Below are 19,161 nucleotides of genomic sequence, written 5' to 3'. Positions count from 1 at the left end.
GGAGCTGGACATGCCCACAGGATGCCACCGGTCCCTGCATACCCCAGAGCCTCACAGCCCAGGACAAGGCCCATGGTGACCCTCTCACTTCCTCTACATGGATTTTGCTAGTTTGGTCTGGGACTAAGAAATCAAAACCTGGGACAAGCAGATGACTTCATCAGCCCTGAGCTATCAAAACTTTGGGTGTTGTCTCCCTGGAGCCACATCATTGGTGACTCAGCTGTCTCAGGAGATTGGAGAGCGTCTCTCCCTGCTCAGCACTGTCTGGGCTCTCCCAGAGAAAGGCTGGAATTGGTGCCTCCTCTGTCCTTCTCCAGGAAGGAAATCCTAGAAGCCTTTTTGGGTGACAAACTGGCAGGTCTGCATGGGATGAATGTAGCACTCACACAGATCTGTCTCATTATTTATGGGTAGGAGCTTCCTCTGCTGGAAAGCAAGACAATCCCCTCAAACCAAGCCAAAGATGCTATTATTACTATTTATTTTCCTCTCTGAGGAGACCCAGCTGGAGGGATGGGTCTGTCCCACACAGCACACTGCCCTACAGACCCCCAGAATCACCTCTCCCCCCAGCCCTGGTGGAAAGGGAATTCAGGCTGCCATACCTGAAGCTTTGTCCTTTTGCCTCCTGCTTGGGCCGTGCCAGGGAGCCACTTGTCCATCTGCTGGCACTGCTGGGGAAGGAGCAGTTTAGCCCAGGAGCTGTGCTGCTGTTCTGCCCCCATAGCCAGCTCCCCATGAAGGGGCTGAGGTGGTGGCAGTGGCCTCCTGTTCCAACCTGCCTTCCCCCACCACGTGCCAGAATGAGGTTCAGCCCATCCCCAGAAGGAAAAGAGCTTTACTGGCCCTTTTCCGGCCTCCAGAGAGTTGTGCAGCCCCTCAGCCCTTGGGGCTGTGCTGTGTGCTGGCCAGCAGGGAGGTGACTGCAGCCTGTCTCAGCAGTGGGTGCTGCTGCCTGCTCCATGCCCCCATCAGCCATGAAACAGCTCCCTGGGCTTCCCCAGCCTGGCTGGAGTTTGGCTCTTCATTGAGGCAAACACCTCAGGGAGCCACGTGTCACCTGCTGCTCAGAACTCCACAAGGAGTTTAAACGACTTATGTGGGTGGGTATGATTTTACCTGAGTCTTTCCCAAAAGGTCAAATGAACCACCTGGGGGTGTCCTAAGCTGTAACCAGAAAAGAAGAACATCATCAGCATGGAGTTTGACAACACAAGCTCCTGTGTCATTCCTCAAAACCCACAGCTTGGGGTTTTAAATAGCAAAAGAATATAAAAAGCACTCCTGGCCATACCTGAGGCTCATTGTTTTAATGTGTTCCAGTGTAGTTAATGACTGAGCTAAGAAAAACACAGAGCTAAGGGAGATCCTGTTGTTGTTAAACCTGCAGGGAAAGATAAAACCAGCTGCTGCAAGCAAAACTGATAAAAAATAAACCCACAGCACATCTGCTGCACAGATCCTTGTGCAGCACTGCCACGCTGCTGCTGTGCCACCCTCTGCCTGTGTCTCCTGCTGCAGCTCTGCAGGCACAACTCCCTCCCATATATTCTAAATTCATCCCTCACTTTCGGTGTTCAGAGAATCACAGAATAGCCAAAGCTGGAATGGGTCCCTAGAGCTGATCTGGTGAAACTCTCCTGCTCAGGAGGGTCAGCATGGAGAGACAGCTCAGGACACTGAACAGCTGGGTTTTTATCATCTCCGAAGACAGAATTCACATTCTCTCAGGGCAACTGGTTCTAGTGAGATTGTCTGTAACTGGAACAGCCTTGGCTTGAGACAAGTTCAATTAACCAAACAGGAACAATAAATTTTTCTTTCACCAGTGCAGAATGGTGCCATTCTCCTTCAGCCACAGCCCAGAGCACTTGCAGTGGGAGTGCAGGTGAAATGCCCAGATAAACAAACACCAGCCAGCACTGCAGGTGAATTCAGACGCCACCACTGAAGCTGGGTCTCCCCAGCACTTCCCTGCCTTCCTATTCCCCTCAGGAGAGGAAGGGCTGCTCTCCCTCCCTGTGAGGAAAAGTTCAGTGAGTTGCTGAAGACCTCAGGCAGTTTCAGGTACCACACCTGACATAAAACCACCTGTCCCCTTCATGGAGGAGAGAGCACAGAGGCTCTCGGGCACTGATCTCAGCCAAGCTTCAAATGGACTCAACCTGCTCTGGGCTGGAGGTGGCACAGAGCAGCAGCACAGTGCATCTGCCCAACACGGAATATCCTGCCCTGATTGTGAGGGGCCCTTCCCAAATGTGCTTCCACAAAAAAAACCCAGTTCATGCATAAGGAAAAAACCAGGAGCTACTCACTTGAGAGAACGTAACATTTTCAGTTTTGGGAGGCACTGAAACAGCTGCAGAAGTCCCTCATCTCCCAGAAAATTCCCAGATAGGCTAGGATTTAAAGAAAGGCATTTAATTTTCACAGTAAAAACACCCATAGGCACCATCAGCTCTGTTATCTGCATGCACAGCCACACCTTCCACCAGGCTGTGCCTCCACACCACCCTCTACAACACCAAGGGGCATTTTCTCAGCATCCCAAATAACTGCAGGTAAACACCAGGGGAGCTAAGGAGGACTCACTCCAGCTCAGAGATGTGGCCACATTCCTTCAGGACTGCACACACATTCTTCAGGTCACTGCCTTGAAGATCACAGTCTGTCAGTCTAGGGGAAAAAAAAGAAATCAACGATCCAGGTCTGCAGGAATTCAAATAAAGGTTGTAAAACTCACTCCTCTGAAAATTAGAGAATCAGTGAAGAGATAATAATGAAATTTAAAAATGCTTTGATGCTCAGCAGCTCCCACAGGGTCTCCAGGGGATGCCACCCCTGCCTGGCACTGCAGGTCCTGTGTCCTTGGGAAGGCACAGGGTGGGCACCAGGTCCCAGCCCCTTGCCAGGGGCTCCAGCATTCCCCCCAGCCTGGGCAGACCCTGCAGCTCCCCTGGCAGCTGGAGATCCCCAGATCTCTTGTGATTCTCCTCCTAGAGATGCAGGTTACACTGGAAACAGGACCCAGAGATGGGACATGCAGGGAACACAATGAAAATTGGCCAGGGTACCTGATTTTTTGGGTGGTGGTTGGTGTCTGGTTTTCCTCCCCATGTTGTTGGTTATCAGTAGAGAACACAGGCTGTTCCCTAAGTGAGCACAAAAGCAGACAGAGGTGAAACTCTTTTGCTTTAGCAGTTTGGCAGATCCCTGGGGCCGCCCTGGCTCCAGCCTGTATTGTGCCAATTGCAAACTCTCCTTTTCTACCCAAATATCTGAGCATGCAGGCAACTGGAGAGAAGGGAAAATAGATATTTCTATCTAAGTTTGATGGAGAATTCAGCTTTCGCTGAATTTAGCTTTTGCCTAAAACAGTTTTGTGAAGAGCCTGTACAAAAATCTGACTATTCATAATTAAATGGAACTGTCTATGACTAACTAAACTGTAACTAAAAGCTGCAATTATAAACAGTGAAACTATAACTAAATCTGACTATTCATGACTAAATGGAACATGCAAGACCTAAAATATCTGAGTCTGAAATGCCACCTGGTGCCTTAAAGGAGCCCACAGATTGCCTGTCTCTGCCTGTCACTCTTTCTCAAGCACAACCACCGGGCTGGGCCTGCAAAGGTGCTGCTGTTTCTCTCTGGCTAAGAGGTGGAATTCCATGGGAAATGCTATTTTACTGTAAGAAAATGCTATTTTACAGTCCACAGAGAACAAGGGTATAGTGAACCTGAAGTTCCAGGAGCAACAGGAAACCATTTCTTGATCAAAACCTTTGGGTTGAGCTGTTTTAACCACAATTTTCTGAGGGGAAAAAATTAAACTCCAAACATCACAATTTAGGAGTACCATGATCCAGAATGCATAGTGTTCTGAACTGCAGAGATCTGTGAATCTTTTCAGAATTTGGTGTGGCATTATCTTGTTTTTTTACCCTCACAATTGTCAGATTGCATGGGTGTCATTAAACAGCCTGCTCTGCTCAGGATGCTGTGGGATGGAACGTGCTCTAGAGGCAGAAAACACTACAGAAGGCAGTGACAACTTTTCAAATGGCTGAGAAAGCCAGGAGACAGCTCCACATTTAGATTTGGGGGTGGGGTGGGAGGCAGGAACTGCTGTGGAGTGGAGTGTTACCCTTGGTACCTACACAGGATGCCAGAAGCAAACAGGATGCTGAGATAACACCATTTGTGCACACACAGCCTACCTAGGAGGAAGGGAAGCAAACTCCCTGTCTTCTCTGAACCTCAGGACTGCAGTATCACGAGAAAGGCTGTGAGGAAGAGAAGTAATCAATCAATGTCATGGTTTGGTTATTTACAGGACTTCTTGTTTGGTTTTGTTCTGCAAAACTCTGGTGACACCAATCACTTGTGCTTAAAACACTCCCAAAGCAAGATAAAATAATCCCCATCAGTTTTAAACTCTGGTTGGATCAAATTCTGCAGTACCTGATGATCCAGTTTCTCTGAATCACTAGACAAAGCACAGACAAAATTGCTGTACTAGAGTGTGTTTTCAAGTGAAAGCAATAGAGGAGAAAGAACTTCCAGCGCTGCTCCAGGAGGTGTCACCAGCTCTCACACTCTGCAGAGATCCTGTCTCCAAAACTTCCCAAGGCAGAGAGAGCAGGGAAGCATTCTAAAACACCCCATGCATGAAAGAACAGCCAGTTTTACAACCACCAAAATTATGGCTGATGGCCTGTTGTCATCTTATTGCAGAAGTTCCATACCTTCTCAGTGGCTTCTCAGTGGCAGCTCCACACAGCACTGTCTCCATCATCTTCTTCACAGCACAGCCAACAAACTCCAGGAGTTCACCCACCCTTTTATTGCACTCATCTTTATTGGACACAGCTGTGTCCTGTTCCTAATCCCTGGTAATTGGTACAGCTGCAGCTCCTCAGGGGTGAGATTGCATTCTGCACTGTCTCTGTTCTTTCATTCCCCCTCTTCCATCCCCCACCATGGCCCTGGTGCAATCAGCTCCCAGCAATGTCACCAAGTGTCACCAAGTGTCAGTGACCACCTTGGGACATGCTCTTCACCCACCCCACGCCTGAGGTGACCCAACAAACCCCCTCAAATGCAGCTCCCAGGCTGGGGAATAACCCCAGGCATGGTTCCAGAGGCACATACCTGACCTGCAGCTCCATCACCTCCTGGCAGGTGTTGACTGACTTCAGCAGGCTGCACATGCCACTGACAGAGAGGTGGTTTTGACTGAGACTGAGAAAGAAAAAGGCAATTAGCTGGTCTCTGAAATCCCACAGCATGGCCTGTGAAGCAGCCACCAGTGCTGTGCATGCTTGGAACCATTTCCCTTCAGAGGGGGGAGGTTGGTTTTGTGCAAGGCAACACTTACTTCAGCTGCTTTGAAATTGAGAGACAGGGGAAGCTTTCCAGCAGACAACTGCAGCCTTCATCTCCAAGCTTGTTGCCTGATAAACTGAAGCATTTTCCAGTTAGTGGGGACTGATTGGAACAGTAAAAACAAAGCCCTCAAAACCTGCTTGCTTTCCCTTTCCTACAACTGCTTTTTTGCCAGGACTGTTCTTCTGTCTCAGATCAATCTTCCCTGCTTATTTCTGCATCAATCAACTTCAGACAAAAAGTTTTAGCCCTTGGGCAACACGATTCATGTTTTAGACCCAAACCATCTTGCTTTAGAAAATCTGTGATCTTTAAGGCCCTTTCCAACCCCAACCAGTCTGTGATGCTGTGATCCCCTGCAGCTACTCAACAGGAAGGAAAGGAGGCACTCACTCCACTTCAGAGAGACAGGGACAGCTCTGGAGAATGGCCACAATCATCTTGGTGTGTTGGGAGAGCAGCCTGTGGTCCTGCAAGCTGTGAACAGGAAGGCTTGGTGAGCAGTGAGGGGATGGGGGTGCCCCTGGCTGGGCTGGACAGGATTTCTATTGTCATTTTTATTTGCTGATTCAGGTTCATTTCAAGCTTTTCCACATGTGGAAATATCATCTGTCCTTAAGGATGAACACATCTGCTTCTCTGGCCCTTCTGTAGTACCTGCCATCTGCAAATCACATGCATCAGCAGGACTCTTATATCTACTCTTACCATAAATTCACATGTCTAGTTGGAATGATGTGTTCTTTATTCTCTTCCAACTTCAAATCCGGAGATCTGCAAACAAGCAAAATAATCTGGCTTTTAATGAGCTTTCATGAACTATCTGACAGCTTGAGTCCCAGTTAATATTTCCCAGCAGAAAGCACCAGGTCTGTGTTCTGTGAATTTTTTGCAATAGAACCATGGCCCTCAATCTTACCCAGGCTCTAAGGAGCTGCTTTGGGTGTGTGTGCAAACCCAGCTATTTCTGGTTACATTTCCCATTGCTCAGGCAGATGCAAGAGCAGTGGGCACCAGCTGGGCTGGCATTGTGGTTTATGGTGACATTTCAATCAGCACAACTGAGCACAGCGTAACCACAAGTGCAGTGTCTCACCTTTGAGCTCTCCTAGATGTGCCAGAAAAATGAATCACCATGGTGTCCCCCCTGAAAAAGAGATCCAGGTCAGTATTAGGTCACACACTGAAAAAGACTGGGCTAGGTTTTGGTTTTGGTTTTTTTTGCAAAGTTTGTTGGAAAGAGATTCAGTAGAAACTCCCTTCCAGCAAGAAAAATAAGGAAAAGCCATATGCAATTTCAGTTACACCAGGGATTACTTTGGCCTGTTAAACTTAGAACATAAGACAACCACAAGAGCCAGGATGATTTAAAAAATCTACCCTTTGTCACCCCAGACACATGAAAACCCCAAACCCTGTAATTTAAAGGAATGCAGAGCTAGAGCTAAAGTCACACATTTTCACTGAACTTAGCTGACTCATAGCAAATTTGTGCTAGTTAGTAAAGAATTCCCTTTCTGATATATTGCAGAGCTTAGGAGCAAGTTTAAATTCTGTTTTACAGGAAGAAGTATCACACCCTGCAAATGGTTTTATAGACCAAGGATAAAACGACCTATTAAAAATACGAAGAGGAATTCATATTTTGTTTCCAATACCAAAGAAAAAAGGAGTCAAACTGATTTTTGTTCACTTCAATTAGCCAACAATTAAGCTGAAAAAGTGTCCATTTAAAGTCAGCATCTAAAGAGACAACCTACTTGCTTTTGAAAGAGCTCCCATGTATTGATACCTGGCACAGAGTTCAGTGACATTTTGACACACGATGCCTTCCTTTGCCAAACTGAGAACAGCATTCAAGGAAAGATGGTTGTTGCTCAGGCTGTGAACATGAGCAAAAACAGAAGCTCAGCTGCTGGACCCCACAGCAGGTTCTTTTGTTACACAAATGCCCTCTGCTCTGCTCCCCAAACATCCTGAAGCACACGATCTTTTAATAAGGGTATTTCTCAAAAACTTCTGAAATTTCCATCTAGGACTCCACAAAAGCATTCTCAGATTTTATCAGTTCTTTCTCTGCAAGCTGTAGCTCCCATGAATTTAGAATCAGAGATAACTCTTCCACGTGCAGCAGAATGATCATTAACCAGTTTTGGGTTAGTTAGTGGAGGTAGTTCACATTTCATGATTACACCACTGATCCACAGTGCAGTTCAACTCCCACTACAACAAATCCAATTTAATTATGGCTTATTGAAGCAGGGAGGCCTGAACACAATCCTCCAGCCTCTGAGGGTTTATTCTTTAATTGCACATTCGTTCTGTTTCTTTACTTGTTGGACCTCATTAGGTGTGAAACACAAGATCTTGCTGCTACAAATCCTCTGTTTGTTCTCAGGGCCACGGGGCACCACTCCTGAGAGCCTGGAGGGAGCCATCCCTGAGAACTGTGTGTGTATTAGAGTGGGGATTACAAATGACACTGTTTTCCTGCCTTTTCTGCTCCCTGGGGCAGGCTGGCATTCCCTACAAGGCTTTTTCCAGTGTGCCCAGGAAAGCAAGAGCAGCAGGTCCATTCCTCTGTCCTTCTGCCGTGCTTTTAAACACTTCTGACCACACTGCAAAGCCAGTGACTAATCCCTGCGTGGCATCCAGCAATGACTGCAGGTATTTTGGGTTCAGCTGCTTGCACCTGAGGGTGTGTGGAAGGCATTTAAAGGCAGAGTGTGTCCCTTTCACCTGGGGAGGGCAGGTGGTGCTCTGACTCCATGGCTTTGTGGCTATCCCTGTCCTGTCACACAAACTCCACTCAGACTCCAGCACTCACAGCAGCTCTGCTGCTGCTTCAACTGCCCCTGGCAGCTCTTCAAAGGCTTTAAATCCCTTCAGCCAGGCTGCTTCTCTCCACCTAAAAAGCTGCAGATCCATGCTGGGAGTTTTGCAAGCAGTCTGTCCCTCTCAGCCAGCTCTGGATGGCCACAGGAGCTTTAGAAGGAGCAGCACAGGAGAAGAGAGCTGTGAAAGGCTGGGAAGATTTGATGGAGCCCTCCTCCCTAAATCAGAGTGAGATCTCAACCTGAACCTCACCAAGGGGAAGAGAAGAGGAAAAGTCAAGCTAGGCACTGAGCTGAGCACATGCACTGTAATTCCTGCAGAGGTGTCAGTGGTGCCAGGACTCCCTTGGGATGATTTTAAAAGAATTAGAAAAGAACTGTGAGGCTGAGCCTACCTCAGACTGAGCCCAGCACAGCCCTGCTGGCACTTAAATGTCTGTGCCTCAGCTTGGTGCCCCACATCTCTGTGCAATGCCTGGCTTCACAGTAGCCAAGGTTTAAGCCATTTTTTACTCACTCTACTTTCTTCAGTTTTTCCATTTTGGAAAACAGGTCCATCACCTTCTTCACTTCTGGATCCCGGATCCGGTTGCCCTGCAAGCTGCACAGGATTCATCCCCATTAGTATCCCCAAGGAAGGAATGGCTGAGTTATGGCCATTGCCACAACACACTCACTTTATTTCCTCAAGCTGGAGGCACTGGGATGCAGCCTGGACCAGGTTAGTCATGCCCTCAGCTGTGATGCACCCACCTGTCAGCCTGGAAAGGGAAAGGATCACTCAAACCAAGCAAAGGGAGGACTGGAATCCCCTGCAGCACATGGCAAGCCAGTCTCAGACCCTTGCCTGCACCATGTGCCCACCATAGAGACAGAGGCAGCAGCCACCTGAACCAGCTTCATACTCCTTTTCCAGCAGGGTAACACAACCCTGCTCTTGGTGCCAGCATAAAGCAAGAGCCACATGTGTCTGTGCTGCCCTGTGTGGCACTGCCACCCTCACACCCTGCACAGAACAATCAGCTGGGGTGAGCCAAAGTCACTGAGTAGAGGACAGACAGGAAGGGAGAAGAGGTGCTACAAGCAGAGACTTACTCCAGTTTCTTCATGCTCCCCATTCCTTGTAAGACCTTTGAAAGAGCAGCAGCAAAGTCATCACCACATCTCCTGCTACGAAAGCTAAAATGTGAAAAAAGGGGAAAAAGACAAACACACCAAAAGCTGATATTCTCATTTGCTTGCAGGATTCACCCTTCCTTAGTATTGAAAAGAAATGCCTATCATCTTCCCTCTTATCTACTGCATTAACTCCCCTGTTGTTCACCTTAATCAAAAGGGAAAACCAAACAAACATATAGCCAGAATGGATTTACCACCTTATTATCCTTCAGTCATTCATAAATTCATTATTTCATACACTTCTGCAGTACTGGAGTGATGCTGTTCTGATCAAATTTTCTCACATCATCTCTCTCTCTGTTCTAGAACTAACTTGAGGTTTGACCTTCCAATCCCTTCTCCCCACCCAGCAGCTCACAGCACTCACTGTGTTTACCTCAAGTGTTCCACATTTTTACAGCCAGCCAGAACCTCCAAACATTCAGTGTCCACAAGACATCCTGCAAAATCCAAACAAATCAAATCCTGGCCCAAGTTTATGACAAAAACCAAAGCTGACATGTCCAGCGTTGTCAGTCTGAAGTTTTTAAACTCATACTTGAAATTCAGCAGGCTCCCAATGTGCTGGGCCACCTCAAGGTTTTGGGTTTCAAAGGTGCAGTGGCAGAGCTCAAGGACCTTAGGGCCTGACAGATGAGTGGCTGCCAGTTTCTTGAGAGACTGCAGGATCACATCCTGCTTTTCCTGCACCCAAGCTTCATCTTGCTCTGCCAGCAGCATGAGGAATGTCCTGCACTCTCTTGATGACAAGCCCGAGAGAAATATGTGAAAACTCTCCATAAACTCAGTCTTTGTCTCATTCTTTAAAGTCCACTTTGACTTCAAGAAGAACTTCTTCTTCAGGTAGTTCTTGTCCACCCTCCTACTCACCATGAGACACAGTGCTGCAAAAAACTCCTGCAAGCTCAAGTGCACAAAGGCATAGCCAGCCTCTGGGCAGGTGCCACTCGTCTTCACCTCAAAGACAGTCAGCAACCCATGCAAGGAAGCAAATGCCTTCACGTCCTCAGGAATATCATGGACATAAAATACAAGTTTCTTCTCTTCCAGGCCTCTCAGTGCAAGGTCAAAGAGACCCAAAATGGCCTTTTTGTTACAGTTCACCTGAGTCTCCTCATCACCTGCACAGTCTCCTTGCTGCTTGTTCAGGAAGATGAGAAACATTTTGATATAAAACTGTGTCATGGTCTGAGGAAGCTCCACACTCATCTGGTGTTTGAGGAGCAGATACTCCAAGCAGATGCACACAATGTTACACAGAGCAGGGATGAGGCACATGCTGAGGAGTTTGGTGTTGTTCTTCACGTGAGCAATAGCTCGTTCTCTGAATGAATGCTGGCAGAAATAGTGGCTAACATATTCCTCAACCTTCTCATGGTCAAATCCCCCAATTTCTCCCAACACACTTACTGTGTATAATAGGAAGTCAGGCAACCTCTTGGGGCGGCTGGTGACCAGCACTGTGCAACCAGGCAGGAGGTTCCCATGGCAGAGGTCTGCAAAGAGCTGGGATATGGACAGAGGGGAGGTAAGGGCTGGGCCTCTCTTAGAGGAGGATGACACGTCCATGTTGGCTGCAAACTCATCCAGCCCATCAAAGATGATCAGTGTCTGCTGGGCATTCTCCAGGAGGCCCTGGAGCACGGCGTCAGGGCTGTCCTCTGGCTGAAGGAACATGTCAAACAAAAGCTCCTTCAGGGTCAATTTCCTCTTTAACAAATTCAGCTGCCGAAACTCAAACAGGAAAGTGAAGAGAAACTGAGGTAGGACACCTTCTGCCCATTTCTGACAAATCCTGTGCATGAGCCTGGTCTTGCCTATCCCTGGTTTCCCAAACAAAAAGATCACCTTGGTCGTGTGCGACGGGGCCTCGCTGCAGAGCAGGTCTGACACTTTCACAGCTGTATCTGCACACTCCTCTGCCTCAGGAGCACCTGCCAGGCCCTCTTGGGCTTTCTCTGCTCTCTCTTTAAAGCGAGGGGCTTTGCTCTGATGAATGACAACGTTGACAAAGGTTTGGTTGAAAGGCAGTGGCTGTGTTTGCTCCTGTGCTTCTGCTGCTCTCCTGCTTCCGTACCTCTGGCGGATGGAACTGATGAGGAGATGCCTGTACTTCACACATGCATCTAAGAGAGAAGACAACAGAGGGGGCATGAGGGTGAAAAAGTTAGTTCTGAGTCACCACAGATCCAAAATACTACCACTTATAGATGGAGAAACAATGGCCCTGATCAGAGGTTGCTGGGTAGAAATGACAAATTTTGAACTCCTGAAAATAACACATAACTGTTCCTAATTTTTCACAGGGGCCAAAGAAGAACAACATTCAGGAAAAAGATGAGACAGCTTTATATGAAAATTAAATCTTACTAAGATGAGAAATAGGTATCTGTGTATTATGCATATTATTCCCTGTCCACTAGCTCCCTCTTCACCCATGCTGGCCTCCTAACGCTGGAAGTTGATTTCCTGGGTGTTTCTGCAGGGATGTTAAATAGGTCCTTTCCTCAGAGGGGAGCCCAGCACAGCTTCTGGAATATCCACATACCCAACCTTCGCCGTTTGGCATCTTTGTCACTCCCAGAGCTGCTGCAAGGGCGAGGGCGAGCAGAGCCTGGAAATGGAAAGGTCAGAACCACGTCAAAAGAGCATTTTGGACGGCAGCATGTTAAAGCTGGGCAAAACTCTCCAGCAAAGCATCTGGGGAGCTGAGGAGGAAAAACTGGACAGACAAAACTATTTGTAAACTCAGGCTGAGATTGCACAATTGCTTCTTCTGAGATGGGCCACAAGCACCTCTTTTTGAGGTGAGTCTTTTTGCAGGCTGGATGAAGCACCTGCCTCGCTTTGAACAGAGGAACTGCTTTGATATCCTGGGGAATGTGGCTGGGAATATCTGTGTCTGGGGAATGCAGGGCCCACAGATTCCCAGGGCTGTTTATAGTGGTTCATTCCCTGTTTTTTTTATGGTGGACTGTCAGATGGAAAGAATGGACAGAGCTGAGAGAGACACATGTCTTTCTTGACTGGTCTTAGTAACTTCAGCACTATTTTCAAATTTCCATTCCACCAGCAACTGGTGAGATGGACTCACTAGGACACACAGCAGCTGGCAGCAGTCTGAATGCAGAACAAAGGTCACTTTTTTCTTCTCTTTTTCAACATCTTAAACCTGCACATGGCACAGAGGACATTCATCTGATGTTTGCAGTGCTGTGACTCAGCAGAGGCAAAAGTGTCTCTTCATGACCTGCACCAGCTGGGAAAGTCTCAGTCCCAAATGCACCCCTGAAGAAAACCCTGCTATCTGCTCTCTTAAGCTCCTATTCTGACAACTCTGGAGTGGTTTCTGCTTGATCAACACCTGAATAGTTTTTCTGCTCTTCCTTTAAAAGCCAAACCAACTTCTTGCAGCTCCCAGTGAGCTGACCACAGTATAAGAGAAAAAGCATGGGTTTTGTACAGTGGGTGGGAGATTCCTGCAGAAACTAAAAGGAACGAGTTCCTTAGCAGGGGCCAGCAAGGCTTTTCTGAAATTCAGTGAGAGAAAGCAAAACCAGGGGAGGTTCACGTGGGAAGCACCAAGAACAGAACAATGAAATGGCAGATTGCAGTGGCTTCTCCCCACCTTGCCAGTGCTGAGGGTCAATACCTGGGACATCTGGACATTTGGAGCCCAGCCCAGGCCATGAGCAGAGAAAACCTCCAAGAGCTCAGTGCCCAGGGTCTGTGCCAGCCTTACCTTTTGGCACAGATGACTGGGCTCTCGTGTCTGTGTCTGATTCTTCTGTCAGGCTGAAGGTACCTAAAGGAGTTGAATGAGAAATTAATTATGGCTCATGTGAGCATTCTGCTCTTGAAATTCAGAGTGCAGCTGGCCAGAGACAAAGGACAAGCATCTTGCAACACAGACAGTGGCACAAACCAAGGCTCAGTATAAGGGATGCAAACATCCAGGTTCAAAAGTCTCCATCTGATCTTTTCCTTCCAGGTTACTGTGCAGTACAGTTAGTTTCACTTTCAAGGCAGAAGAAAAACAACTTTACTCTCTGATGCAAACAAACTCGGAGTATGGGCAGCCCTGGCTGATCTAAAACCACACTGTGGCCCAAAAGGGAAGCCCTACTTTCCCTGCAAAGAAGGGTTTCTGTGAATAAACCACTGGCTGAGTTGGCAGCCCAGTCAAGGGCCTTTTCTGACTCACTGCACAGCTCAAAGCTGCCACAAAACCCCCTCAGCATAACCAGAAGCAGTTCACCTTCAGAAGGATTAGTGATGCTCAGCTGTTACTGCAAAAGTTAAACCAGCATAAGCCAGCTCCTTAAGAGACATCCTTCTATGATATGTCACAGTATCAAAAGGCTGAAAGCTGCATCTGCTTCAGTCCTGAGAGAAATCCCCACCAATCCACGTTCCCTGATGGTTGTGTGGTCTTTGCCCTGTTTCATCTCAGCCAAAACAGATCCTGCTGCTGCTGCACTTGCTTACAAATGTTGCATCCACCCAACTGATGCAACCTATGAGAGTTACCACAACAGAATGTGAAAGTACCGTTGAGAAGGACCCACCCTGTGAGACTTCCTGCAGAAGAGAAGAATTCATCACCAGACAAAGCAGCCCACTAAAGGAAAGGCACAGCTTATCTGGCCCCACAGGCCTTCACAAGGCAGAGGGTGTGCACACTCTGTGTCGTTTGCAAGATGACACACACCAATGGATCGTGGTCCCCAGGGATCACTCGTTTTCTCTAAAGCCACTGCCTCTGCTAATGTGGAATATGGAGAAGTGGTTTTGTGTGGTAATTCTATGATTCTGTGTTCCTTGCCTTTCTGGGTCAGGAAAACTTAAAAAAAATAACAATTAAAATTCCGCAGATCAAAGAGATTGGAGTATTTCTTCCTTCAAATAAATCCATCCAAAAATTGCATCTCAGTTTTACTGGAGGTGGGCACATACAATTTTTATTGTTTTAAGCTGTTAATGTCAGGGGGATTTACCTCAAATTACATTTCTCAGCCAGAAGTTGTGCTTCCAAGAAAAACAAGACCATGCAACTGAGGGCACTGGTGGTCCCACTGCCTGGACTGGGTGATGGTGATGGGTGGCCAAGGCGTTGGCTGTGTTTGGTCAGGGGAAACTGGCCTGACCTCTCTTACCTTCTCCTGCAGAGCTCATGAGCAGCACCTCCAGGTCCAGGGGCAGGTCATACTCCATGCAGACAGACTGTGCAAAGTGCTTCCAGGCAGCAGGACCAGCCTCCTCCAGCAGGTCAAGGAGCAGGGATGTTTTTTCCCTGGGGCTGGTGATGGTGCCCAGGCTGCTCAGGGCTGCCTGGGGCACGAAGCGCTGGGCAGTGCAGAGCAGCCACTCGGGGCACTGGCTGAGGAACTCCACCAGCTGGGGACGGGCTCTTGCCACAGCTGCTGCCAGCTCCAGGTCGTCGTGCTGGAATGGGGGCTACAGGGATCACACAAAGGGCAGCAGTGGGCACAGGAGCAAGAGATGTTCACCCACACAGCCCTGCATGGCTTGATCTGCTTTTCGACCCCTCGGCCTAACCTAGAATTTCTTACCTTTACTCCTGAGTTTAGAGATCTGAGCCCACTCATGGCAGTCCTTGTCTGCCATCACAGTGCCTGACAGCGGGACTGTGAAGGACAGGGGCAACCTCTCTGGCACCAGCCAGGGAGAAGCTGTTGGCATCTATATTGCTGCAGTGGCCATTTGTCAAACATCCCAGACATCTCTCACATGTACCAGGACCTCTGGGGAGGTCAGGGATGTTTTTGTTATTGCTCAAGGGTGGTCAGACAGTGGCAAGGTTTTCTGCTTCTCATAACACCCTACCAACAAATAGGTTGGGGATGCACAAGGGGCTGGGAGGGAACACAGCCAGGACAGCTGACTTCACCTGGCCACATGGCATCATGCTCAGAACATAAATCTGGGGTAAGAAAGAGGAAGGCAGGGAGTTAGAGTGATGATGTTTGTCTCCCAGATCACCATTGCATGTGCCTGCATTCCTGGAGATGGCAGAACTCCTGCTTGCCCATGAGAAGGTGGTAATGAATTCCTTGTTTTACTTTCCTTGTGTGTGCAGCTTTTGCTTTCCTTGTTCAGCTGTATCTCAATTCACAAGTTTGTGCAGGATCCCCCTGCACAAAGGGCTCAGGCAACTGCTCTTGCTGCTCATTTTGTGGGGATGAACAGCCCATTTCTGCTTTGGTGACAACTGCTCTTGCTGCTCATTTTGTGGGGATGAACAGCCCGTTTCTGCTTTGGTGACAAGGCCACCTCCATTCCCTCTTGCTAGCCACAAGGCCACACACATGATCTCCTACCTGCATTGTTGTGTAATCAGTCTCCTTCCAGTTGTCAAGTGCAAAGGTGGCTTCTCCTCCATATTCTGACAGAGAATTGATCTGCTGGAGGCAGTCTCAGAACACAGACACACCCCAACACATGGGACATGCCTCACTTGGTACAGTTGCCTGGGGATAACGACAGCAGAGCTTGGTGTAGACACGCCAGGCCACGGCAGTTATGTGTGCCACAAATCTAGGAGCTCTGCCTTTGATCCGAGGCTCAGCTCTGATGCTTTTTGTCTCTTCTCACTCAAACCAGCAGCGACCACAAAGTTTCGACATTTGAGGATTCACTCCTGGTCTCATGAAAATGCAGGACTGAGCCCTGTGCCCTAGGATGCAAGGGAAGACAGCTTTAGAGGAACACTTTGTGGGAATCACAGCTTTCCTGGTGTCACTGCCTGATCTGAGCTGGGCTGTGCCACTCTGCTGCTGTCAGCCCCTCTGTGGAGGCTGATGCAGAAGCAGCAGCATCTTGCTCAAGTCAGGCAGTCAGTTACACCAGAAAAACTGTGAAAAGCTGATCCTCTGAGACTGCACAGCTCTCACAAAAGAGTTCCAAGTGTAGGGAGTTGAAAAAGCTCCCAGTGCCAGCTTTCCACCTCTCAGCACAAAGGGTGGAGGGAAATTTCAGCCTGCTCTGCACCTGGCAGCAGCTGGTGTCCAGCCACCCCTCCCACAGGGAAAGGGAAGAGGAAAGCAGTCACCATCCGATCAACAGACAACAACGGACTTAATAAAGCCATACTAAATGCATACATAAACGAATAAAATCAGCACTTCATGCCAATGAAGACTGAAAGCCATTCAGACAAAGAGTAGATTCATGCACGTCAATGAAAGACTCATATTCAGGATGAAAGCAACACTGAAAAGTTGAATGAAAGCTCAGCCACACTGCACAGCTCCTGTACTACTGGTCTGCTCAAGAACGATTGGCAGTTACCTTCAATAAAATACCTCTGATCCCAAAATGAAGCACAAAAACCTCCCAAGAAAAGCCAGAAAACTTTTGAGCCTCGATCCTTACCCTTCAAATGCAAAACCGTCTTTAACAAACTTTGCAGAACTAAACCTCCTCAACTTGGCTTTTGCACTGCTCCCAGCCACAAAAAAATTAAAATAAAATGTGAAACTCCCTGTTGCAAATCCACCAACTTCTTGCCCGCTCTGAGGGCACAGAGCACTTACCAGAAGCCCAGAAACAGAGTACCAGCACCAAATCCAGTGTGGGGGTCACCAAACAACAAAGCTGGGGGACAATACCCACGGCCTTGATTTCCCCACATGCTAATTCACCACTACCCCCAGGCACAAAGTCTTTCCTGCCTTTAATGAACAAAAGACTGAGCAAAATGAAAGTAAAACCAGTTAGGAATTCCCCAACTGAAATGTATCTGCAGTAAAAACAGAGAAATTAGCAAAAATATCCGATCGGAACAGAGGAAGGGTAACATCCAAGCCTAAAATCTATAGCTAGGTGATAATTTAGGTGAAGCATTTGAGGAGTAGACCAAAGAAATGGTACCCAGGGCAAGCAACAATAGTTGTTGGAGTTAACAGTTAGTGGAGTTTGTTTTGGTCAAGGCACTTTCAATGGGAATATTTCTATTCACATGCATAAATCCGATTATTTTGGTACACGGGGAAATATTTAATTACCTCTTCCATTATATGTAAGAGGAAAAAACAAGTGTCTTTTCCTTTGGAATAAGAACAAGGTTAAAGTGATAATGTAGCAGATGTGAATGATTAGACAAAAGATCCCATGTCTAGATAGAGCTGTGTGTGCAGAGGTCTCCAGATCTAATCGGATGGGCTGCCACAATGAAATGTTATTAATATTTCTCTGAAGGCCAGGGAAGCTGCATTGGAAAACCAGATGGAGCCTGCAGCCGAAACCCAGAGAAGGCAAGGTGGCACACTGTGCTGTGCCATAATTCACTTAGCAGAGGAACAAATTACCCAGATCCAGCAACACCCGTGTCTCCGGACAGGCACACCGACCCTGGCTGTCCTGCCCTGAGTGGGGGAAGCTCTGCAGGACCAGGGCTGGATGGAGGCGGCCACGGGGACACCTGCCAGGCTCGGCCCCACTTTGCCGCCTCCAGGCCCACCTTGTTCCTGGGAGCACAAACCACCAGCTCGGTGGAAGTTCGGACTCCAGAACCTCGGAGGTGTTTTCCAGCGTTCACATCCCGCTCTCTAGCCCAGCTTTTCCCATAAGACACGAACATCTCGGGGCTGGGGAGCAGAGCCAGACCTCCAGCCCCAAACCCTCGTGGGGTTCCCAGCACGACGCCTCCTCGCCCCGTCCCTCCCCGTGTGCCCAGCGCGATGTCCCCGCTCCCCGGAGCGCTCACCTGGCCCCGCTGCGTCCCCGCGGGCAGCCCGGGACAGCGGCGGTGCCCGGGACAGCGGCGGTGCCGTGACAGCCCGGGACAGCGGCGGTGCCCGGGACAGCGGCGGTGCCGTGACAGCCCGGGACAGCGGCGGTGCCCGGGACAGCCCGGGACAGCGCTGAGCCCGGGACAGCGCTGAGCCCGGGACAGCGCTGAGCCCGGGACAGCGGCGGCGCTCGAAAGCGAAAGCGGCGGCTCTGCCGGGAAAGCACGTGGGGCTGCGGAGCCGGGCTGGGGAGGGAGGCAGCCCCCGGATGGCAGAGAGGCAGCTCGGGATGCCCCGGGAGGCAGCGGAGGCTTCACTGCTCTTTCCTGGAATCATTTAGTTTGGATCTCTGAAAGAAAAGACCTCTCACATCAGCGAGTTCAATACCTGAGCGCGGCTGTGTTCACCAATAGCCGGGTGCCCAGGTGCCGCACCCGCGCACCTTTGGAACAGCAGCAGGGATGAGGAGCTCACCTCTACCCTGCGCAGGCTGACCCCGCTTCTGGTTGAGAGGAATAGCGGATTTGTCTTTACAAACAAGCTGTGGGACTGCTGGTAGATAAAACTGGCACTGGGAGATAAAAGAAACAGTGGGAAGGATCCCACTGATTGATGAATGGGAAAAGATATTTGCTTTTACAAATAAACCTTAGGTTTGCTGATAAATGAAATTGGACATTGAAAGATGAAAGAAACAACGGGGAAGAAAAACCCCTAAATTCCGTAAGAATTAAAAATGTAAAGGAAGGGTTACATATCAGAGGGAAATCTTCACTATCAGGCATATTGAGAAGTCTGTACCATTCAACTACCTCAGAAATGGGGAAAGAGAGAAGGGAAATGTGGCCAGGAAATTGGGATAAAAAGGATGTTGCCTCCTCCAAAAATTGGAGAGATCCCAGGGGAATGCCCCATGGCCTCTCTGTTTATTTGAATAAAGTCCAAAAGGACTCCTCTGTCTCCTTTTTCGACATAAACCTCTGGTGTTTGTGAATCAATTT

At 48.6% G+C, this 19,161-nt stretch overlaps 1 protein-coding gene across 1 annotated transcript in view; it reads right to left on the bottom strand.

Moving 5' to 3' along the window:
* The window catches only part of NLRC5 (NLR family CARD domain containing 5), a 30,472-nt gene extending 15,362 nt beyond the window's left edge, over window positions 1-15,110 (bottom strand). Inside the window, 22 exon segments of the mRNA XM_030956146.1 lie at window positions 609-677; window positions 1,123-1,170; window positions 1,298-1,387; window positions 2,319-2,402; window positions 2,596-2,679; window positions 3,078-3,155; window positions 4,227-4,292; window positions 5,161-5,250; window positions 5,387-5,470; window positions 5,788-5,871; window positions 6,103-6,168; window positions 6,491-6,541; window positions 7,187-7,276; window positions 8,746-8,829; window positions 8,906-8,989; window positions 9,324-9,407; window positions 9,784-11,533; window positions 11,956-12,021; window positions 13,150-13,212; window positions 14,564-14,864; window positions 14,981-15,077; window positions 15,079-15,110. Coding sequence (XP_030812006.1) covers window positions 609-677; window positions 1,123-1,170; window positions 1,298-1,387; window positions 2,319-2,402; window positions 2,596-2,679; window positions 3,078-3,155; window positions 4,227-4,292; window positions 5,161-5,250; window positions 5,387-5,470; window positions 5,788-5,871; window positions 6,103-6,168; window positions 6,491-6,541; window positions 7,187-7,276; window positions 8,746-8,829; window positions 8,906-8,989; window positions 9,324-9,407; window positions 9,784-11,533; window positions 11,956-12,021; window positions 13,150-13,212; window positions 14,564-14,864; window positions 14,981-15,077; window positions 15,079-15,110 — 3,545 coding nt within the window.
* Window positions 15,111-19,161: the final 4,051 nt, after the last annotated feature.

This window comes from Camarhynchus parvulus, chromosome 11, assembly GCF_901933205.1.
Source record: "Camarhynchus parvulus chromosome 11, STF_HiC, whole genome shotgun sequence".
In the NCBI taxonomy this organism is placed as follows: Eukaryota; Metazoa; Chordata; class Aves; order Passeriformes; family Thraupidae; genus Camarhynchus; species Camarhynchus parvulus.
The sequence above is the reverse complement of the archived record's forward strand: the minus strand, read 5'-3'. Positions and strand labels throughout refer to the sequence as shown.